General features: G+C 44.2%; 1 protein-coding gene across 1 annotated transcript in view; it reads right to left on the bottom strand.

The window, feature by feature from the left end:
• The window catches only part of wwc1 (WW and C2 domain containing 1), a 161,430-nt gene that overhangs the window by 30,116 nt on the left and 106,692 nt on the right, over positions 1–24,622 (bottom strand). Inside the window, exons 16-20 of the mRNA XM_078551048.1 lie at positions 24,134–24,301; positions 16,602–16,702; positions 9,554–9,728; positions 8,517–8,681; positions 765–857 (exon numbers count right to left, since the gene is read on the bottom strand). Of these exons, the coding sequence (XP_078407174.1) occupies positions 765–857; positions 8,517–8,681; positions 9,554–9,728; positions 16,602–16,702; positions 24,134–24,301 (702 nt within the window). The remainder of the gene's footprint in view (positions 1–764; positions 858–8,516; positions 8,682–9,553; positions 9,729–16,601; positions 16,703–24,133; positions 24,302–24,622) is intronic.

The following is a 24,622-nucleotide window of genomic DNA, read 5'->3' on the forward strand; positions in this document are numbered from 1 at the left end:
TGTAGGGGGGACATGAGGAAGAACTTTTTTACGCAGAGAGTAGTGGGTGTCTGGAATCCGCTGCTCAAGTTGGTGGTAGAGACAGAAACTCTAAACTCTTTTAAAAAGTACCTGGATCTGCAGCTTAAGTGCTGTAAGCTGCAAGGCTATGGGCCGGGTGCAGGAAGGTGGGATTAGAAAGGGCATCTGGGTGTCCTCGGACTGGCATGGACAAGATGGGCCGAATGGCCTCCTTCTGTGTTGTAACTTTTCTATGGTTCTATGGAAGGAGGTCCAATCCCCCTTTCACAGGTCAGCAGCCCATAAGGTCAAAGTTGTCAGGCTACATGTTGAGCGCAAGCCTCTCTTGTCGCCCACTAAATCAGTGGCAAGAGGAGGCCCTTAAATGAGCACTAATTTCCCATTTAATTGCCTCGTGTAAAATCACGGCGGGGAGGACAGGCAGCCGGCGGGTACTGCCAAAGACATGATGCTCTAATTTATGGATCCACCCACCTATTTTCCTGCGCACAGGTGGCCCGTAAAATTCAGCCCATTAATTCTATTTCTCTCTACACATGCTGCCAGACCTGAGTATTCCCAGTATTTTCTGTTTTTATTGCATAAATACATGTTGTTGAAACTAAAAATTAAGTTCTTTAATTCTACTGCATGTATTTTAAAGCTAAACTGTTTCAATTTAAAAAAAAATGTATTTAGACACAACAATATAAAATTGGTGATGCTTTTCTTTCACAAAGGAAATACTCTATTTTATTCCTTACCATCTTCATTCGCAAACTGCGCCGTTCCATGGCATTCCGAACAAAGGGGGATCTCTTGGATAACGTTGAGCTGTCACTATCACTTCGATTTAACTGAAAAAGGAAATCATTGTTATATGATTATTAACAACGTTCAGCAAAGAAATTTTCACCTGCTCTATTTCTGCACAAAAGGGCTGTCAAAGCACAGTAAACTCCAAAGAAGCTCATACTTGATCTACATCTAGAATTCCACAGGACCAAACCTTTTAGCATCTTTCTTTCGTGCTCAGCATATTAAATATAGAAAACATATAGCTGTCTTTTCTTTAGAGAGAACAATGATGGACTATTCTCTGGAACCTCCTTCCTAAACTCTCCCCTCACTTCTCTCTCTAATCACTGTTGTGTAAACTTATACATTGAAATTTTTAAAATTTAGATTGATTTGCTAATACTTTGCAATGTGCTGATTGGGGTCAAATAGTTTAAGAAAAAGGGCAATCTTGATCCCAAAAGATATTTATTAGCAAACCTATTTAAAGATTATTGCTTTTGGAAGAGCACAGAGACAAGGAACTAAGTTGTTTTCAGGCATCAAGAATTGAAATTGTCAACACGCTACTGCACAACATTGCATGAGCCTCCTGCCTCTAATTCTTAAGAGCAATCGGCATTTTGTGACATCTTCCCATACAATGAGAGTGCATCATGAGTGGTAGGGTGACTAACACTTGCCAGTGCTTGCAAAAACCATGATAGTACAAAAAGCAATGACACAATTTAGTAAACCTAGCCACAGTAAGAAGTACCAAAGTACTGTGTAAACAGGCTCAGGATCAATACCATCAAGTTGTGCCTCTCAACACGTGCTGTGCCACCTGTATGAATGGATAGAATCCCGAGTCAGTAAAGGGCCCATAGCGTGACCTATGTTATTCTAGAAACTGGAGAATTATTTTCGATTTTCAAATATTAAAAAGCAATACTGACAAATAAAAAGAAAATTTTGATAAGCAGTACATATTTCCATAAATAGAAACCAATAATATTAAAATTAAAACAGAAAATGCTGGAAATACTCAACAGGTCTGGCAGCATCAGTGGAGAGAGTTAATATTTCAGGTCAGTGACCTTTCATCAGAACTGGAAAAAGTTAGAAATGTAATAGGTTTTGAGCATGTGAAAAGGGTGGGGGGGAGAGGGTGGGTAGGAAGAAGAATAAAAGGGAAGGTCTGTGATAGAATGGAGGGCAAGACAAAAGAGAAAAGAGTTCATGGTGCACTGCCAAAGGGAGTGGTTTTGGGACAAGTAAAGAAACAAAAAAATGCCTCTAGAAGAGGTATGAATGGCAGGATCCTGAATAGTTGCCATCTGAAAGCAAATAAAAAAGTGAAAGAAGAGACAAAAAAACAAACTAACAAAGAAAAACTAAAACAAACCGGGTGCAGAGGTTATGATCTAAACTTGTTGAACTCAATTTGGAGTCCAGAAGGCTGTGTAGTACCAGTCCACAGACTTCCAATCCTGCTTTGATACAGGGTTGGTGCCAGAGGCCTGGACAATTACAAATATTACATTCCTGTTCAAAAAATGTCATCCTGCTAATACAGCAGGGGGTGGGGGGGGGGGGGGGAACACTGATTGCTTTTACATCGACAGTCCAATTACCCAATCCAATATTGCAATGCATTGATTTGACAAATGTTGTGTCCAATCACAAGATGCTGAGGCTGTGATAACTTTTCAGATTTAAGATGTGAACATCAATTAGAGAAGAGGAAGAACATGCGGTAATTGTGGAGAGCATACATGAGGGTTGAGGCCCAGTCTGTGTTTGCAGGTACCAGATCCAGTCTTCAACGGTAGCAAATTGGTTCCAAATGCTTACATTTATTCAGAAAGCAAAACAAAGGTTACAATAAAAGAATTCTGACTATGGTAAATCATAATCTAGAGATAAAGCAACCCCATTTCCTACCATGAATGAAAATGCGCAAACAATGTTTTGAATCAATCAATCTAACATCGTGGAGTTGGAGTGCTGTTCAAAATATTACTTTGAGGGCTTCAATTATAAAATCATAATTATTTTATAGTGCCATTAAAAGCATATTTAAATCTTCAACAAACCTTCTTTCCTATCACAGTGTTTCTGAAACTCTATTTCAATCTTAGGACAGAATCGTCCCAGATTTTCACCAAGTGGGGTAGTGGGCATGAAAAACGACGTTCTACCCACCAGCCGCAATGGTGGATTTTCGTACTATATCATCCCCTTCCCAGCACATCCTGCCCCTTTAATAATACATTATGGGAAATACATCGGAATGCTGACGGGCGGGGCTGGATTTTCCCGCCACGCCTTGACCTCAGCGCTTCTTCGCTCCGGGAGCCATATTTAAAGCGCCCCAGAGTGCAGCCCACTTCATGTCGACAAGAATAGAACTGCTCCAGGTGATGGCCCCAAAAGCAAAGGTGACAGCAGCCCTCAAATTTAGTGACGCCTCTCTGGGGCGCCTGCTGGACACATCGGAAGACCTTCATGAACTCCTCTACCCAGCTCTGGCCACAGGAGGTCCACCAGAGTCACCAATCGAGCTTGGGAGGCAATGGCAGCAGTGGATGGTGCCAACAGAGCACAGAGGAGGTCAGCCATCCATTGCAGGAAGAGGATGAATGCTAGTATCCGTTCCGCCAGGGTAAGTCAACAACCTCATTACTCTCAACTCATACAAACCCATCACACATCTACAGGGATCTCACATCTCAAGGAACAACACCACCAACTTTCACATACACCTTCACATCTCCATCAGGCTCATTTCCTCAAGGAACAACAGCACTAACTCTCACATCTCCATCAGGCTCATTTCCTCTGGAGCTCACGTCCTCATCACATCCATAGCTCCACACAAACATTCCAAGCATTGGCATGCGCCTGCTCACACTCTCCCCATCTGTTTTCATGCAAGAGAAGCTGGCTCACAAAAGGAGGGATAGGTCCCAGATCCTTTGGGGGGGGGGGGTGGGGGAAAGAGTGGAGTGGCCCACATTACACCTCTCACTCACTTTGAGGAGCCTGCCAGTGCGCTGACTGGTGAGGCTGTGGATCATGCCTGTGGCGACAGTGAAGTCGGCGGCGAACACCCATGTGAGGATCCTGCGCCAGATCATTCCCCCTCTCAATGCAACTGAAAGTGCTCTCTCTCCTGTTCGTAACTTTGTTACCATGCCCTAATTAGCACTACTTTGATTCACAGGGAGCTCTGCCAAGCAATCAACGCCCTCAGCTCCATCCAGGTCCTCACCTCCAGCCAAGAGGGCACTTCCTCAATTGAAGAGCTGGAAATAAGCAGCTTGGAGGACCCATCACAGCGCTTAGATGCTCCACCAGCGCAGACACACACACCTCGGTGGAACGTAGATCAGGCTCAGGTTCACAATCTGGTGGTCACCGCACAGACAAGTGTCCGCAGCAAGAGGAGGCAGGTTCAGTCAAGCTCCCTGGTACTTGGGAGGACTGCTGGGAAAGAGGCATCTGAGAGGTCGAAGTTAGATGACGAACCTTAGGATTCGGCCTTCCGATTTATCGTGGAGTGTCAGCAGAAGGTGCAGGAACATCACGCGGAGCTGTTGGAAACCCTTAACAGAGTGGCACATGAGTCAGAGGAGTGTGTCCACCTGCTCTCTGATGAAGTGGTGCCCACGTGTTCGCGCATGGAGGTTGCCATGGGAGTGATGGCGGACGCCATGGAGATCCTGGTCCAGCAGAACACGAAGATGCATGCAGTCCTGCACTCCACTGTGGTAGCCATGGGCGATTTCCTGCAGTGGCAACGTGAAAGGGAAATAGGGCACCTCAACATCCCTCCAGGTGCTCCTTCCCCTCAAGGAGTAAGGCCGGGGCCCTTGGGCACCCAAAGGAAGGAGGAGCGGCAGCTGGACACCCCTGGGTCATCCACTCAGGAATCTGAGAGGCTGTCCGTTCCCTCGGAGTCCCCTTTGCCTGTGACCCCCTCAACCTTGTCCTCTCACCATCTAGCCCACAGAAGGACAGCCAAAGCAAGCCAGAGCCCTCAAGGCCTCGGCTCTCCAAGGGACACATGCCGAAGTCATCAGAGGCAACAAGGCCAACCATTGCATGGACTGTCTACACCCGTGCTGCGGATGTCAGGGCAGCACCTAGAAAAAGTGGTAGGCCTAGAAAAGTGAAGAAATTCTGATCACAAATGGTTGCAGGGATGAACATATTTTGTCATTTTATAATCTGGAAGTATATTCACTTTCACTGAACAACGTGTAATGTTGTCTTTCAGCGTCATTTACAGACCTCGTGAGCCCACCCTCTGCAGTCCCCGCCCACCATCAGTTCAGATGCATGCAGCAGGACCACGAGTGATTCTGGAGGAAGATGTGTGTGTGAGGCAGGGCCTTTCAGAGCCTCGTGCAAGCACTCTCCCACGCTTGTGGAGCCTTCATCCATCAAACTCATCTCACTGTCCCAGACATTTTCAAAGCTGCCTGCTGGGGTTCTATTTCAGTTGTCCATCTGAGCTAATCTGCATCTCTGCCCACCCATTGATTGCTCTCCCATGCAGCACGTACGCCCGTCGAACACGAGGCTCCGCTCACTTTCGATTTGCACAGCATGGTATTCGTTAAGTTTTTGATTAGCTCCCTCTTCCTTTCCCCTTCTCCAGTCACCCATGTCCTTTACCCCATCATAGTCTACCCCCCTCATCACCTGCCACCTTCCCACCATCCCCCTACAACCCAAACTCATGGCATTTCAGGATGTTCAGGTGAACGTGCACGTTCCCTATCTTCCTGAAAATCCCACTCCCCATCCACACTGACCTCCCTGACCTCCTCCTTCCCACCCCCAGGGTCTGTGTCCCCACCATCCACTCTCGCCGCCCCTTCTACCGGTACCGACTCACCCTCCCACCCTACCAGCTCCCTCTGCCCATTCTCACACTCACCATTCCATCCTACCATGCCCACCCTGAGCTCGCTCCCCAGGAGGTAGTCATCGAATCCACAGACCCTTCCCTTGCATATTCACCTGGACATTCGAACCCCTCAACTTACTCCTTCCTCCAACCTTACTCCCTCTTCCACCCTTATTCCCTCACACCCCTCTGGACATCTTCCCCCCACCAAACTCCCTCGTCCCCCTGGATACCTACCCACCCATCCCCGAACTCCTTCCTCTGCCCAGACACCTGGCCCCCTCCAAACTCCCTCCTACCCCCTGGCCCTATACCTTCGTCTCCCCCCACCAAATTCACCCCCCGACACCTTCGCCCCCCTTTCAACCTCATTCTCCCAACACCTAGGCCCCCAACCCCTCCCAATCCCAGCCCCAACACATTTGTGCCCCCGCCACCCCCAAGCTCACCCCACTCCCGCCAACAGGAGCGGAAATTCCGGCCTTACTTTCAAAACTTTTACAATCGTTTGATGTAATTTGCTATTGTGTTTACCATCACTCAGCATGTTGTCAACTGTTTTTACATTACCTACAGCAAACATGCCTTATTAACAATGTGTGTATGCTGATCTAATGCTAGTTTAAGTTGTTGGTGTTTGGAATCACTGTCGAGCAAAATGTCTGGCCCCATCAAACCACCGCGTTGTGCCTCTGCAAGGCAAACATTGCCCCTTGCTGTTAACTTATTTTATGTTTACTGCAGTTTCATAGCATCTCTTGCATACAACTAGTTTAGCAGGATACATCTTCAAGCTGTAACTCAATTGAAAACCTTGCCAAATGGACATCTGTCCAGGGATTCACACATTAAATTATAATAACAAAACTTAGTTCCATCATTCACCCTCATTTACCAACACCCAGGCTGTTCACAAGTCTATCACTGCACATATGCTCCTTTCAACTGACAATATCTAAAAAAGACTTACCTACCTACACAACAGAATGGTACATAATACAAGTGAGCAGATCCTAACTGGAGGACGATGTAAGAATCATAAGATTTTAAATTCACTGAAGATAGCCAGCTTGGACATATTTACATTTAGGGCCATAAGTAGAAAATAAGGATGAAACCATGAGCCTATCTATCCTAAGATCAGAGCTAGTGCCTCTTAATCCCTTCAGATCACGGATATACAGGTGTACGTACTTTTATAGTTTTTATAGTGGCTTCGAGTCCTGGGAGAAGCTCTCCCAGGATCACTGCATCTGGCACAACCAAATTAAAAAATAGTGCAACCTTCTTCAAAAGCAATTGCGTATCAGAGGCAGAGAGAAAACACAAGGAGAGGAAATCTTGAGGTAGAAACTTGTCCAAAATTCAGTTGTGTGTTATTCTGTCCCATTTGTAGCAGAAGTTTCCAGGCGCAGGTCGGCCTTAGCAGTCACCTACGTACCTAATGGAACGCTACTGAACACCCCAGATGATGAACATGGTCATCTTCCGCCTTGGAAGATGAACAAGGAAGGGATGCACACAAGGACACAAACGTCACACACAGTATTTGGTGAGACAAGTTCTGTTTGAAGGTATTCTTGTAGCCAACATTCTAAAATTGGCTATTTTTCTGCTACTATTGACCTGGAAAACATATAAACATGCAAACATACGAATTAGGAGCAGAAGTCGGCCACTCGGACCTCGAGCCTACTCTGCCATTTAATAAGATCATGGCTGATCTGATTATAACCTCAACTCCACAATCCCACCTATGCCCTATAACCTTTCACCTCTTTGCTTAGCAAGGATCTATCTACCTCTGCCTTAAAAATATTCATAGACTCTGCTTCCACTGCCTATTGAGGAAGAGAGTCCCAAAGACTCATGACCTTCTGAGAGAAAATAATTCTCCTCATCTCTGTTTTAAATGGGTGACCCCTTATTTTTAAAGAGTGACCCCTAGTTCTAGGTTCTCCCAAAGGAGGAAACATCCTCTCCACATCCATCTTGTCAACAAGACCCCTCAGGTTCTTATGTTTCAATCAAGTTGCCTCTTACTCATCTAAGCTCCAGCAGATACAAAGCTAACCTGTCCAACCTTTCCTCATAAGACAAACCACCCATTCTAGGTATTAGTCTAGTAAATGTTCTCTGAACTGCTTCCAATGCATTTACATCCTTCCTTAAATTAGGAAACCAATACTGTACATAGTACTCCAGATGTGGTCTCACCAATGATCGAAATAACTGAAACATAACCTCTCTACTTTTTAATTCAATTTCCCTTGCAATAAACAATAACATTCTATCAGCTTTAAAAGCAGGATTCAGAACAAAATACCACTCCATGCAACCTTCATCTCCTTATCTCTATTTGCAAGCATGAATATAGTTATACATTAGCTAAATAATGCCATTAGTACGTTTGAGAAGGGAGCATAAAATAAGTCACAATGCACAGCTGTGAAGGGTCAAATGTAGGCTGCAGTGGATGAAAAGGACCCTGCTAGCTAGATGGTCATATGTTTGTCAATAATGACGCCTATCTTTTATTAAACACAGAAGCATCATGTTACTGCTGCTTTTCAAAATAAAAGGAGTTGAATGTGCTGACCATGTTTACCATGGAGAGCCGAGGGGATGGGGATAATGGAGAATGGGTGGGAAGGTGGAAAAGTGGTGGAGAGGAATGGCAGATGAGAACAAAGACAAGGACGAGGGAAGGAATTAGCTCAGTGGGAAATGAAACTGAAAAACACCAATCAGTAAGCTGTAGATTGTATTTAAATGATATAAAGGTGTTAAGGACAAAATCCAATAGATCCTTTCTTACCCTGCACACATAGGGATTCTGCGCGCCTGGAGAGAAAGTTTTTGAACGAATAATAGCACTGCCTCTCACAAATGGGCTCTGTTGAGCAGTATGGGTTCTTCTATCCTTTGGACGCACAGCAGAAGTAGTTGCCACAGTGTCCTCTGTGTTAGTCTCTTTATCAACCTGTGGAGATAATAGGTTCATAATCCAATCAATTTGTGGAACAGTGGTAATGTGCAATGTTGTTGCTAACCCTCATTATTATTTTCATCGGGAAAAGAAGTCACACTTAAAGCATTTCAACGTAATGCCAATGTGTTGCTTTGGGTATATTTTGATCAAGGCATCCATATGGCTCACATTAGTGACTGGGGAAAGTATGCTCATTTGTCTGGTGCTCTTAATCCATCACATGGACTTGCTTATATTCCTAACAACAGATCTCTAATCACCAAAAGCCAACCCTGGGGCTCAACGGATGAAATGCCCTCTCCTGACACAACATCCAGGTTTGAAAGAACAAAATTACACTTATTGTGCTTAAGTGCTTCACAGTTCAAACAGAAGTACTAAAGATGTTTCACATATACAACACTATAATTTAAACTAAATTGCAAATATTATAATTAAAAGAGAACAGTAATACTTAGCTACAGGGATGTAAGCAGTCTGGATTGTTTTTTTTGTTTGTGGACTGAACCCTGCATTAAATATTAATGTACAAAAAAGACTATTCAAATATTAGTAGCAGCATCATTACTGTAATATTGAACTTAAATTGCAAAAGTCTCACCTAAATTGAATTTGTCTTACATTTTTTCTCTTTCTGCTTTTAGTTTCTTCTCCCAGCACAAATGCATCCAATAGCCCCAAATATTCACTGAATTCCATTAATCTAAATTCTGTGACCGATAATAATTCACAATTTGCTATTTGCTATGCCTCTACAACCAGACAACCTGTGCCTAGGGCTCTCTCTATATGGCAGCAATTGTAATCCTGAATGATTCATGGAGGGTTAGCCAAATAGGTCTATTATTTCCACACATATTCACCTTCACTGCAACTACTTCTGTGAGTACTGACTGCTCATCAGTCTGCTCATTGGCATTCTCAGTACTGTCTTCATTTTCCCACAGTATTCCTTCATTGTATTCTTCTTGTTCTTCCTCCTCCTCCTTGGTTACTTCGTTTTCATTGTAGTCGTCTTTCTCCTCTGGCACATTTGGCCTGTAATCAAAGAAGCTGGACTAAATATCTATTTTTATTTAAAAATATGTATTGTTTGTTCTTTTGGTAAGAAACTCTCCTGCATTTGGTTCTTTCTTTCTTACTCCCAACCACAAAGAAAAACAAACTGTTTCCTGGTTGGGAGTAAGAAAGAAAGAACCAAAGGCAGGAGAGTTTCTTACCAAAAGAACAAACTTCTTTCTTTCTCTTTTGTATGCACCATGGCTGTGATTGTCAGCGGCAGAAGATATTAGATAAAATTGGAAAACTAATCTGTGGGGAATGTTAGAGATAAATATACTGAAATGATGAGCAGCCTTATATTGCCATTTAGAAGAACGCTAAGTTAACTCATCATATCCACATTCCAGTCAGAAAGGCTAGATAGTGATTGGTGAACATTTCAAAATTATCCTGAATCGTTTTTTTGGTAAAATCATTAGGGGAAACCATTAAATCAGATGAAAACAGATCTCATGGGTCGATTTTCCATTCTCTCCTTATGACATGGCTGAGGCTAGCAAAATTACACCTTTACAAGCCAGGTGCAAGATGAGGCTTAGTAAGTTTGAACTAGCCTGCTACTTAGAAAACCAAAATTCCAGCAACTAATGAACTTCTCATTTGGAAATTGCCACATTGAGGCCGACATTTTCTGCTTTAGTGGAATTGGAATGCATCTCTGGAACAACTGGACTTGTGTACACTACACACATGTGCTCTGACCCCTGTAATCAATTGTATTGGCCTTCTGGATTATAAAATTTCCATTACTGCTTACAACAGTTCCATCCAGAAAATGAGACAAACAGGGAAGGGGTGCATGAAGTCTTTACCCTAGATTTTCTGTAGCACCTTGTATGGCATTTTATGTTGCACTTAAGAGTATCAGAAATTGCTTAATACAAAAACTATCAATGGAAAAATATTACTTCAAAAAATGCAGATTAGAAAAGATTTTGTTACATCAAATTTGAACTCAGACAGAGCTATATTTTATAGCTCCATGTAGAAGCTACTTGGGGCAGAATTTCAACTTAATGCCCAGAGATAAAACTGGCACTGGGGATTGGCTATTCTTTGTAGAAACTGACTGATTTTCATTTCCATTGATTTCGCAACACAAATATTTTACACCCAGGCAGAAAGTTAAAAACATGCCTCTTCGTGTCTGTATTTAAAGCATCATGGTTTTTCTGCAAGCAAAGCAAAAAGTATGCGTTCTCAAAAACCATTTTCTGAAGATGATAAATGGGTATATTCTTTCTATTATAAAACAAAACTGAAAACAAAATGGAAGGGCAGTAGTAGAATTTAAACCTAGGTGCAATCAGAATCTTTGCTTGCATTAGGATAAAACAGGCCTTTTAGCAAATAACAGAAATTTGCATGAGTAGCTGAACCATTCAGACATGTTATTTATGGATGAGAATGAATATTTGAGCCATCTTCATCCATTAAAAAATCCTGTGGTTCTCCCATTGCAGCATTAAATGTCTTCAGGTTTTTTTTACTTCTTCGATTTTGTGCAAGCCCATTCCATTAAAGGAGGAAAGCCTGACTTGCTAGCTATTTCCAGCATTTTCTGTTTTTACGTTTGAAGTGTAATACTGCAGTGTAGCCAATTTGCACACAACAATGTGACAATTAGGTGAGGGGGTGCACAATGTGCAGAATATCAGGGCCTGGGGGCTAGGGGTCCTGGGCTCGTTGTCCTAAACAGAGTTCTTGTCGTTGTGCAGACTGAGCATTGAGAACTTCAGACCGGAAAAGCTGACATCGAAACTCAGTGTCACTGCTGTTTCCAACCTTCGGGTGGCTTCATGATTACAATTTTCTTTTTAAAAAAAAGTTCAACCTTGAAGCTACCCGAAGGTCTATCTCACTCTCAGCAACTGTCGGGTTTATTTTATAAAAAACATTGAGCTGCACACTACTACCATTTAAGAAACAAACAGGAGGGAATCTCTGCCAGCAATGAGGCCGAGCAGCCCCGCAGGCACTGTCACTCAGCTTCGTGCCAAGTTGGACCCGGCTGTGTCCATGTCCACTGCACAAGCCACTCCTAGGGAACTGGAACTTCGCTTATATTGATACGGAGTTATCTTGAGCGAGTGATGTGTCAGTGAATCCGAGGAGGGAGGGAGCTCAGTTAGCAGCAAATTGAATGGGAACGTCCCATCTCCTCCTTCCTCCCGTCTAAAACTTCTGCAACAATGAAACAATGCGAGGTGCAGCATGGAGTCGATCTTTCTTTTATATACAGGCCAGCTGTATATGCTATTTCCAGCATTTTCTGTTTTTACGTTAGTAATGTAGTGTAGCCAATTTGCACACAATGCGACAATTAGGTGAGGGGGTGCACAATGTGCAGAACACCAGGGCCTGGGGGCTAGGGGTCCTGAGCTCGTTGTCCTAAACAGAGTTCTTGTCGTTGTGCAGACTGAGAAGTGAGAACCTCAGACCGGTAAGGCTGACATTGAAACAAAGCTTTCTTGCAATCTGGATTGCAAGTATTGAATCTTCCCCCCAAATATGAATTTACTGTAACCATATCCATATGGTGCAATGTTCAGATTATGTTAATGAGGCAGTCACCAAAATCATTGTTATCATCTGCATAGTTATAAATGACTGAGATATTTTCCTCTCAAATTAAAAATATTGCACAATGCTGTTAAAATAAAATTTGTACCCTCTGGTTTGTTTTATAGTCATATTAGGATCAGCATCATCATCAGCACACAAATTAACACTGCATTATATCATTACTAGTCTTAAAATTAATGCTGCGTACGTACCAGACAATGTTTGTAAACAGATGGCAACAATGGAAGATATAATTTAACTAGAACCTGTGTGATTTCTTGGTGGATTGATTGGCAAATCTTGAAAGGGAAAAAATTGCATGCATGATCAAAGGGGGTGTTAAAAGCAAGAGGAGAATAAGTGGCCTGGAAACAGGAAATGCACCGGGGCCCATGATTTCTCTCCTTGGCCCTGATGAGATAAATCTGTTTTATTGATGTTGTTGGAGGGATAAATATTGCCCAGGAAACCTTGGAGGAAACCCCTGCTCATCTGCAAAATAGTGCTGTGCTATCTTTTATGTCCACCTGATAGGGCAGACTGAACCACAGTTTGACATCTCAGCCACTTAATAACTATTTGGGCTGATTCCAAGCATAGGAATTCCATTTAATTAACTGGCTGGAAAATCAAGCACTATGGAGTGAGTCACATGTCCATGTGAGCACTGCTGAACACCCAAAATACCCAACCATCGAGTCAGCCCTACAGGGCAAAGAATTTTTTATCAGTTCTAAGTCTTCCTTTAACTAGTTTAAACACATACCCCCTTGACCTACTCTTGTTACGTAATTTGAGATGCACCTTATTTTATCATTATTTTGTATACCTTCATGTCCAGTGCTCCTATCAAGGCACAAAAGTCTTAGGCTCGGATTTTCCGGTTCCACGGCATTCCCACCAGAAGACAACACATCTTTGGCTGGTCCATCAAATTTGCTGTCCCGCCCACGATAATTTCTGCCACCACAGGTGAGACCAGAAAATCCCAGCCTAAGCTTCTAGACGATTTTCTCTTAACTTAGATCTCTGACATTAGGAATCTAGCTTCTAGCTCATATCAGAATTTTTGTTTTAATTCATTTGTAGGATGTGGGTGTCGTTGGCTAGGCCAGCATTTATTGCCCATTCATAATTACCCTTGACAAGATGGTGATGAGCCGCCTCCTTGAACCGCTGCTGTCCCTGTAGTGTAGATACACCCACAATGCGGTTAGATCCTGAGGGGTCTTGATAGGGTGGATGTGGCGAGAATGTTTCCTCTTGTGGGACAGGGTGGATGTGGTGAGAATGTTTCCTCTTGTGGGACAATCTAGAGCTAGGGGGTCACTGTTCAAAAATAAGGTGTCACCCATTTAAAACAGAGATAAGGCAAAATTTTTTCTCTGAGGGTCATGAGTCTTTGGAACTCTCTTCCTGTAAAGGCGGTGGAAGCAGAGACTTTGAATATTTTTAAGGCAGAGGTGGATAGGTTCTTGGTATGCAAGGGGTGCTAAGTTATCAGGGGTAGGCGGGATGCAGATTTGAGGTTACTATCAGGTCACCCATGATTTTATTGAATGTTGGAGCAGATTCAAAGGGCTGAATTGCCTATGCCTGCTCCTCGCTCGTATGTTAGGGAAGGAGTTCCAGGATTTTGACCCAGTGTAAAGGAACGACGATATCTTTCCAAGTCAGGATGGTGACTGGCTTGGAGGGGAACTTCCAGGTGGTTGCACTTCCACGTATCTGCTGCCCTTGTCCTTCTAGATGGTAGCGGTCATGGGTTTGGAAGGTGCTGCCTAAGGAACCTTGGTGAGTTTTTCAGTGCATCTTGTAGATGGTACACACTGCTGCCACTGTGCGTCGGTGGTGGAGGCAGTGAATGTTACTGGAAGGGGTGCCAGTCAAGTGGGCTGCTTAGTCCCGGATGGTGTCAAGCTTCTTGATTGTTGGAGCTGCACTCATCCTAGCAAGTGGAGAGTATTCCATCACGCTCCTGGCTTGTGCCTTGTGGATGGTGGACAGGCTTTGAGGAGTCAAGCGGTGAGTTTCTCGCCACAGGATTCCAAGCCTCTGACCTGCTCTTGTAGCCACAACATTTATATCGCTAGTCCAGTTCAGTTTCTGATCAATTGTAAACCCCAGGTTGTTGATAGCGGGGAATTCAGCAATGGTAATGCTATTGAATGTCAAGAGGCGATGGTTAGATTCTCTCTCGTTGGAGATGGTCAATGCCTGGCACTTATGTGGCATGAATGTTACTTGCCACTTGTCAGCCCAATCTGGATCTAGTCCAGGTCTTGCTGCATTTGGAAAAAGACTGCTTCAGTATCTGAGGAGTCGCGAATGGTGCTGAACATTGTTCAATCATCAGCAAACATCCCCACTTCTGACCTTATGATGGAAGGAAGGTCATTGATGAAGCAGCTGAAGATGGTTAGGCCTTGGACAGTACACTGAGGAACTCCTGCAGTGATGCACTGGAACTGAGATGATTGACCTCCAACAATCACAGCCATCTTCCTTTGTGCTGGGTATGACTTCAACCAGCAGAGAGCTTTCCCCCAATTCCCATTTACTCCAGTTTTGCTCGGGCTCCTTGATGCCACACTTGGTCAAATGCTGCCTTAATGTCAAGGGCAGTCACTCTCACCTCACCTCTGGAGTTCTGCCCATTTGTCCATGTTTGAACCAAAGCTGTAAGGAAGTCAGAAGCTGAGTGATCATGACAGAACCAAACTGAGAATCAGTGAGTAGGTTATTGCTAAGCAAGTGCTGCATAATAGCACTATTGATGTTCCCTTCCATCACTTTACTGATGATCGAGAGTAGACTGAAGAGACAATAATTGGCCGGGTTGGATTTGTTCTACTTTTTGTGTACAGGACATACCTGGGCAATTTTCCACATTGCCGGGTAGACATACTGGAACAGCTTAGCTAGAGGTGCGGCAAGTTCTGGAGCACAAGTCTTCAGTATTATTGCCGGAGTATTGTCAGGGCCCATAGCCGCTGCAGTATTCAGTGCCTTCAGCCGTTTCTTGATATTAAGTGGAGTGAATTGCATTGGCTGAAGACTGGCATCTGTGATGCTGGGGATCTCCAGAGGAGGTGGAGATGGATCATCCACTTGGCATTTCCAGCTGAAGATCATTGCAATTGCTTCAGCCTTATCTTTTGCACTGATGTACTGGGCTCCTCCATCATTGAAGATGGGGATATTTGTGGAGCATCTCCTCTTCCAGTGAGTTGGCTAATTGTCCACCACCATTTATGACAGGACGTGGCAAGACTGCAGAGTTTAGATCTGATCCGTTGGTTGTGGAATCATTTAGCTCTATCACTTGCTCCTTATGCTGGTTTGCACACAAGTATTGTGTGCAACTAAGTGTTGTAACTTCACCAGGTTAGCACCTCATTTTTAGGTATACCTGGTACAGGTCCTGGGGTGCACTCCTGCACTCTTCATTGAACCAGGGTTGATCCCCTGGCTTGGTGGTAATGGTAGAGTGGGGTAAATGCCAGGCCATGAGGTTACAGATTGTGGTTGATTACAATACTGCTGCTGATAGCCCACAGCGCCTCATGGTTGCCCAGTCTTCAGTTGCTAGATCTGTTCAGAATCTATCCCATTTAGCATGGTGGTAGTGCCACACAACACGATGGAGGGTATCCTCAATGTTAAGGTAAGACTTTGTCTCCACAAGATGGTCACTCCTTACTGTCATGGATGGTGAGGATGAGGTCAAGTATGTTTTTCTCTCTTGTTGGTTCCCGCACCACCTGCTGCAGACACAGTCTAGCAGCTACGTCCTTTAGGACTCGGCCAGCTCAGTCTGTACTGGTGCTACCGAGCACTGCTTGGTGATGGACATTAAAGTCCCCCACCCAGTCTACATTCTGCGCCCTTGCCACCCTCCAACTGGTGTTCAACATGGAGTACCGATTCATCAGCTGAGGGGGGATGGTACATGATAGGTGGCAGTGTCAAGAAAAAGTGAGAGAAACAAAAATGAAGCAGGATTTCATTCTTGATCATTTTCCAACAGATCCGGCTAAAATTGTGCATGCCAATCCTAAGATAATCAAATAGTCTACTCAGACTGAATGAATAATGATCATTTGCAAGAGGCCTTGGCAAGCAATTGGTGCCTCTGGAATCATGCCTCAATAGCATGAGCCTTAAGAACAGGAAGGGGAAACTGTCAAGAAAAAAATTGTTTAAAAAATGTAAAAGTTCTGTATTTAAAATAAACAAGCCAGTAAACATCTACACTTGTTGCAGAATGTGATAATACTGTACCTTTCTTCTCCTAGAGTCAACACATTTCTGTTTTCTTCTAGTCTCCACTCTACTGCCTGCAGTTCTGCAACTGTTTGCTCTAGGAGTGCAGACACAGAATCCTATAAAAAAAAGTCACAAGTTGAAAATTATATGAGAATAGTTTCTTCCAGTAGCATTGTGGATAGTCAGACTAATCTTCTTTCCAACACTGCAAAAGTTAAAAGTCCCAGGCCTGTGAACATACATCAATCCTACGAAAAACATCAGCAGTAGATCCATCAGACTTGCAGAACAGAATTTATGTCTTTGCCATGAGCACAAAATCTTTTACTTAATGTTTTATGCAACTCTATCATTTTAAAATTTGTTGTCCATAATAAAGAAAAATAATGTATTGTGATGAAACGCAAATACTTACCTTGATTTAAAGTCGGAGGCTGGGAACTCTGGTCCCCAGCAAGGCTTGGACCTTTTTGTGCGTGCGCCAGCTGGTAAATGGCCGCATATGTGCAGTTCGTTTATTTTATCATCTCCAGGCTGGGAACCAACCCTCCATGCCCACGCAGAAGAAAGGAAGAATAAATGGTGTGAAAAGCAGGTAGATTGATCTGAATTGAAGCGCCATTCCAGAGATGGTGTCCGAGGGAACAGGACATGGGGAGAGGGACAGGGAGAGGTCCCAGAAGAAAGTCCCAGGCAGGGACAAAGACAGGGGTCAGAAAGAGGTCCCAAAAGTAGAGTTAAAAGAAAGGGGCAAAGAAATTGACTTCGAGTTAAAGAGACAGATGCGAGGAGCAGACTTGAAGCAAAGCAGGCTTGAGAGAAGCTCTGAAGATCCAAAGAGCCTGCCGAAGGTTGGTGACTCCTTACTCTGGGCCTTTTGGAGCAGTGGTGTTCTGCTTGGCACGGCCTAAGATCTGAAACTGTGCTTGGAGGGTGAAGCCTGAGTGTACTCGGGGATCCAGGAGAAAGGAATCTCGGAAGGAGAGATTGAAACCATGTGAGGTGGGCCATTGTTGAAGCCGTCCAAGTGGGAGCAACTTAAGAGAATTCCAAAGCAAGATCTTCAAATGTGGAGATTGGAAACCTTTGTTTCCATCAGACCAGTTGGCTCACAATGAGAGAAATATCTGGGTGCGTTGTTGAGAAATTCATAGAATCTGCTTTGGTTACATTTGTCATTTACTTTGGAGTGTGGTGTGTATGACCACAGTTTGTCTGTTATTTCACATGTACCTCATACATACCCTGAATGTTTGAGTATAAGATAGTTATTGTAAATTGTTTAAAAACAAAAAACTACTGCGGATGCTGGAAATCCAAAACAAAAGCAGAATTACCTGGAAAAACTCAGCAGGTCCGGCAGCATCGGCGGAGAAGAAGAGAGTTGACGTTTCGAGTCCTCATTGAAGGGACATGAGGACTCGAAACGTCAACTCTCTTCTTCTCCGCCGATGCTGCCAGACCTGCTGAGTTTTTCCAGGTAATTCTGTTTTTGTATTGTAAATTGTTTATCTGTACTGAATATGTGTCTGCAAAGATATTGCTGGTGTAAAAGGAATAGTGTGAGTTTGAATCATTTTCTTGTGCTTTTATTGATATCTTTCCAACCTTTTTGTCTGGTGTAACATAGTTTTTTTTTGTTTAAGAAATGTTTATTCTTTGTGTTAAAAGTTCATCAACAGGCTCCTGTGAATTTGTTCAGTAACTTTCCTCCACGATTTCTAAAGAAAAAGTTAAGATCTATCAAACCAGGTTTCACTCTGGGATCTGATTTCTCCAGTATTATCAGCTGGGATCGTAACAATATTCATATTTATTATTCTTTACCTCTGATTTGTCTCAGTAATCAATATCCTATGAGCTTATATGTTCATCATAGGAGAAATGGGGGGGATACAAATTATAATGATGCTGCAGAAAGAGCAGGAGAATCATTCATAAACTGAATTCTCATGCTTCAAGACAAGTTCTAAGCAGAACACATCGAAGCCTACAAGCAGATCAGCAAAGTGATGGAAAGTGTTGCCGACAGTGCTATGAAGCAGCACTTATTCAGCGATAACCTACTCACTGACGTTCAATTTGGGCTCTGCTAGGTCCACTCAGCTGCTGACCTCATTACAGCCTTGGTTTAAACATGGACAAAAAAGCTGTACTCAAGGGGTAAGGTGAGAGTGATTGCCCTTGACATCAAGGCCACATTTGACCAAGTGTGACATCAAGGAGCCCTAGTAAAATTAAGTCAATGGGGACCAGGGGGAAAATACTCCACTAGTTGAAATCACACCTAGCACAAAGAAAGATGGTTGTGATTGGTGGAGGTCATTCATCTCAGCCCCAGGACATCGCTGCAGGAGTTCCTCAGGGTAATGTCCTAGGTCCAACCATCTTCAGCTGCTTCTTCAATGACCTTCCTTGTGTCATAAGGTCAGAAGTAGTGATGTTCACTGATGATCGCACAATGTTCAGCACCATTTGCGACTCCTCAAATACTGAAGCAGTCCATGTCCAAATGCAGCAAGTCTTGGACAACATTCGGGCTTGGGCTGATAAGGGGCAAGTAACATTCATGCCGCACAAGTGCCAGGCAATGGCCATCTCCAAAAAGAGGGAATGTAACCATCTCCCCATAACATTTAATGGCATTAGCCCCACTATCAACATCCTAGGGGGTTACGATTGACCAGAAACTGAACTTGACTAGCAATTTAATACTACTACAAGAACAGGTCAGAGGCTGCAAGTTCTGTGGAGAGTCACTCACCTCCTGACTCCCCACAGGCTCTCTACCATCTACAAGGCACGTCAGGAATGTGATGGAATACTCTCCTCTAGCCTGGATGAATGCAGCTCCAACAACACTCAAGAAGCTCGACACCACCCAGGACAAAGCAGCCACTTGACTGGCACCCCATCTACCACCTTAAACATTCACTCCCTCCACCAACACACAGTGGCAGCAGTGCATACCATCTACAAGATGCACGGCAACAACTCACCAAGGCTTCTTCAACAGCACCTTCAAACCCATGACCTCTGACAACTGAAGGATAAGGGCAGCAGATGCATGGGAACACCACTACCTGCAAGTTCCCCTCCAAGCCACACACAATCCTGACTTGGAACTATATCGCCGTTCCTTCACTGTTGCTAGGTCAAAATCCTGGAACTCCCTTCCTAACAGCATTGTGGGCAACACACAACACACGGACTGCAACAGTTCAAGAAGACAGCACACCACTGCCTTCTCAAGGGGAGTTAGGGATGGACAATAAATGCTGGCCTAGCCAGCGACGTCACATCCCATGAACAAATAACAAAAAAGATCGGGCAACCATGCAAGTGGGTCACCATGGGCTGGATTTTCAAAAGCGACTCGGGACGGATTGGGGGCAGGCAGCTGTGGAAACTCATCCGCCCGCCTGGTCAGCATGCTGGTTTCCACAAGAACAACACACTCAGATTTTCACTCAGGACGACGGGAGGCAGAGGAAGGAGCCTGCTCAACGTTTCAAATTAGCTTAGGGGCTTTACCGAGCTCACTGGCATCTCACATTGGAGGCGGATCTTCAATCGGGATCGTCATGCCATCAGCAACATGCCATGAGGGAGGAGGCAGTGTCCATGCAGGGAGTGTTCATCGGCGTCGGGAAGAGGTGAATGGCAATCACCAGCATCTTAGAATGTGAGATGGCCCTCACAGCACCAGCAGCAGAAAGAATGCAAATTTGGCAGCAGCTGCAAATTACAGAGGAACACTGGAGAGGGAGAATACAGTGCTGACCAAAACATGGGAAAAAGGTCATGGTGCAATGCTGGTAGGGTACTGAATGGTCCTGTGGGCTGTTATTGGCCTCTAGTTTGACCTGAAGGGACTCATCCGAAAACCAGGGGCAGGGATGCCCTGGCACAGGTGCCTCCCTGCCTGCTGTGGCCCTCTTCTGTGCCTCAGCCTCCATAATCTTGACACTGAAAGCCACAGCAACAGCTTTCAATAGCCCTTTAAATCAGGCTTGCTCCCAATCTAGTCCTGCCTCCCTCCTGCATCCGCCACGGCTAATTGGGCAGCAAACGCAACTCTTGTCCAATTAAAACATTTGCATCCTGTAATTGCATCAGATATAGGTTTTGCCTTCGGAGTAGGGTCAGGATCCAGAGTCTTTGCAAAGCAAGGGTCCCAACCTGGCATCTGAAATCCTGTCCCATTAGTAGAAGAGAGAATGTCAAAGCAGGACAAATTTAAACAACTGGAGATAATTTAAGGGCATATCACACAGAGCAGAAACCACAATTTAGCAAGCTCAGAGCATTAATTAGCATTTCAACTCATCAGCATCCTTTACGATTGATGAAGAGGCATTGGATTAAGTAGCAGCAACTCAGAGTGAAAGGAAAGGATCCTGTGGGTGCATGCATCAGTCTGCAGTTACAGTGCAGTCCAGCACTTTGTCTCTTCTTTGATGGTTGCTGACGTTGAGGCTCTTGTATCAGATGCTAGCAAGGAGAGTATTCTTCTGTGCTACTCCACAGTACAATCTCATAAGTGCAGTAGCATGCCTGCAAAAATGGTGCAGCGAAGTATCAGGCTAAAGCTGATTTACTGTCTTACACATGCACAAGCTGTAGGCTGCATGGTAGCTGTTGGTTTTCTTGCACATAGCAGAACAAACATTGATCTAGACCCAGGAAGGAAGAATTTAACTGTCATACCCATGTGGATCCCTTGGCAACCCAGCATGCCATTTTTCATGCACTACCAAGTGAAACATAGCAATATTGTGATTAGAATCCTTCTGAAGAATCTTCCAGCATAAAGATTAGACAGGCATTCACATCTCATGGTGACAGCATCAGTTGGTGGTGCAGCCATCATTGGTAAAGGTGCCTTTAGCAATAATATCTGTCAAAGTGCTGTGCCTCACCGCAGAGTTTTGGATGCGGATGGGAAAGTCCTGAGTGCCTCTCAGGCAATCTAGCTTACATGACACCTTCCCATGGTCCCATTTTCCTCTGTGCACATCAGTTTGAAAGATTTTTTTTAATTCACTCACAGGGTGTGGGCTTCGCTGGCTGGGCCAACATTCATTGCCCATCCCTAATTGCCCTTGAGAAGGTGGTGGTGAGCTGCCTTCTTGAACCGCTGCAGTCCATGTGGTGTAGGTACACCCACAGTGCGGTTAGGGAGTTCCAGGATTTTGACCCAGCGATAGTGAAGGGACGGCGATATATTTCCAAGTCAGGATGATGAGTGGCTTGAAGGGGAACTTGCAGGTGGTGGTGTTTCCATTTATCTGCTGCCTGGTTGGATTTGTCCTGCTTTTTGTGGACAGGATATACCTGGGCAATTTTCCACATTGCCTGGTAGATACCAGTGTTGTAGCTGCACTGGAACAACTTGGCTAGAGGCGCAGCAAGTTCTGGAGCACATCTTCGGTGCTATTAATGGAATATTGTCTGGGCCCATAGCCTTTGCAGTATCCAGTGCCTTCAGCCATTTCTTGATATCATGTGGAGTGAATCGAATTGGCTGAAGACTGGCATCTGTCTGAGGAGGCAGAGATGGATCATCCACTTGGCACTTCTGCCTTCAGCCTTATCTTTTGCACTGATGTGCTGGGCTCCTCCATAATTGAGGATGGGGATATTTGTGCAGCCTCCTCCTCCAGTGAGCTGTTTAATTGTCCACCACCATTCATCTGAACTGAACTGATCCATTGGTTGTGGGATCACTTAGCTCTGAGTATCACTTGCTGCTTATGCTGTTTGGCATGCAAGTAGTCCTGTGTTATAGCTTCACCAGGTTGACACCTCATTTTTAGATATGCCTGGAGCTGCTCCTGACATGCTCTCCTGCACTCTTCATTGAACCAGGGTTGATCCCCTCACTGGATGGTAATGTTAGAGTGGGGGATATGCCGGGCCATGAGGTTACAGATTGTGTTCGAGTACAACTCTGCTGCTGCTGATGGCCCACAGCACCTCAAGGATGCCCAGTCTTGAGTTGCTAGATCTGTTCCCATTTAGCACGGTGGTAGTGCCACACAACATGATGGAGGGTGTCCTCAATGTGAAGGTGGGATTTTGTCTCCTACCGATACTGTCATGGACAGGTGCATCTGTGACAGGCAGGTTGGTAGGGATGAGGTCAAGTATGTTTTTCCCTCTTGTTGGTTCCCTCACTACCTGCCGCGGACATAGTCTGGTAGCTATGTTCTTTAGGACTCGGACAGCTCAGTCAGTAGTAGTGCTAGCGAGCCACTCTTGGTGATGGACATTGAAGTCCCCCACCCAGAGTACATTCTGCACCCTTTCCACCCTCAGTGCTTCCTCCAAGTGGTGTTCAGCATGGAGGAGTACTGATTCATCAGCTGAGGGAGGGTGGTACATGGTAATCAGTAGGAGGTTTCTTTGCGCATGTTTGACCTGATTCCATGAGACTTGGGGTCAAGAGTCGATGTTGAGGTCTCCCAGGGAAACTCCCACTGTGCCACCACCTCTCTAGTGGACAGGGACATACCCAGGGATGGTGGCGCCTGGGACATTATCTATAAGATATGATTCCGTGAGGATGGCTATATCAGGCTGTTGCTTGACTAGTCTGCGAGACAGCTCTCCCAATTTTGGCACTAGCCCCCAGATGTTAGTATGGAGGACTTTGCTAAGAATGTTGTTGTCGTTACCGTTTCCGGTCTCATTTCTTTGTAGCAGTTTGATACAACTGAGTGGCTTGCTAGGCCATTTCAGAGTCAACCACATTGCTGTGGACCTGGAGTCACATGTAGGCCAGACCAGGCAAGGACATTAGTGAACCAGATGGGTTTTTACAACAATCGACAATGGTTTCATGGTCATCATAAGACTTTTAATTCCAGATTTTATTGGATTCAAATTCCACCATCTGTTATGGCGGGATTCCCCAGAGCATTACCCTGGGTCTCTGGATTACTAGTCCAGCTGGACAGTACAAGAGAGTCTAATTGACAGCTAAGAGGAAAACAAAATACTTTCAAGTGTCCAATTTACTTGCCTTTAAAATGTGTGGGGGTTTCTAAATGTCTCACCACCTGCAGCTTTTTCAAGGCCTTGCCTGACCAGGTTTCCTGATGGAGACTCTGTCACCAGCATGCCAATAACTGGAATATGGCAAAGCATTCTTCCCTATCTTCTATTCCATAGCTCAATGAAGTTCCAGCCTGCTTCAGATAGGAGGCTCAGGATCCCAAGGAACTGATTTCCACTGGATTTCCCAGCATCTACAATTCTGCTAGAGCCCAAATTAGGATTTACAAGAATGAATAGTAGCCCCATTTATACTGTTTGTTAAACGAACTTGTTTAAATATTGGTTCAGATCCAGTCAAAATATCTCTCTTCATTTTGTCTCTCTCATATTGATTATCTGCCAGAAACGGGTAAAACTTCCTTTTGGAAAACACCTGAATTGTGCAATAATTGAAAATGAGATTCAAAATTTGATGCTTATTTGAAAATTCACTGCATTAACGTTACAGCTAGGTTTGTCTTCAAAGATTTAAATTAATGAAGTACCTTCTTCTCTGTTGTGGAGAGTTTACTTTCTGACTGAAGAACATCTTCATTTTGTGCACTGTGCTTCATGCTTTGTTCCTGCAGATAATGAAGACTAAGGAGGTTGTACCAGTGTGTTGACCACTCTCCACATCTGTTCACATTTGCCAAGCTGATCTGAGCACCACCCTGTTTAAAATTTAAATAAATTGTCATTCATACATTAGGAGTGTAACACAATGTATATTTAAAGGTTATTGGAAATAAGATACCAAAATTTGCTTGTCAAAGAGTAAATGTTAACATCACTATGTATTGTATGTATGTGAAATTGTTCTGAAGAGAATCCTAAAAAATACAATATTTAACAGTTAATGCTTCATTCCAATTTCTGCTGATCCATTTGAGTTTTTGATTCTAAAAGTTTAGTATGTTTGAGATCATTATTGTATTGGATAACTGAGGAATAGGCAAGTTAGTTTTTAGCTGCTTATAAATAGCTCAATTGGT

Source organism: Cetorhinus maximus, chromosome 10 (assembly GCF_964194155.1).
Source record: "Cetorhinus maximus chromosome 10, sCetMax3.hap1.1, whole genome shotgun sequence".
Lineage (NCBI taxonomy): Eukaryota > Metazoa > Chordata > Chondrichthyes > Lamniformes > Cetorhinidae > Cetorhinus > Cetorhinus maximus.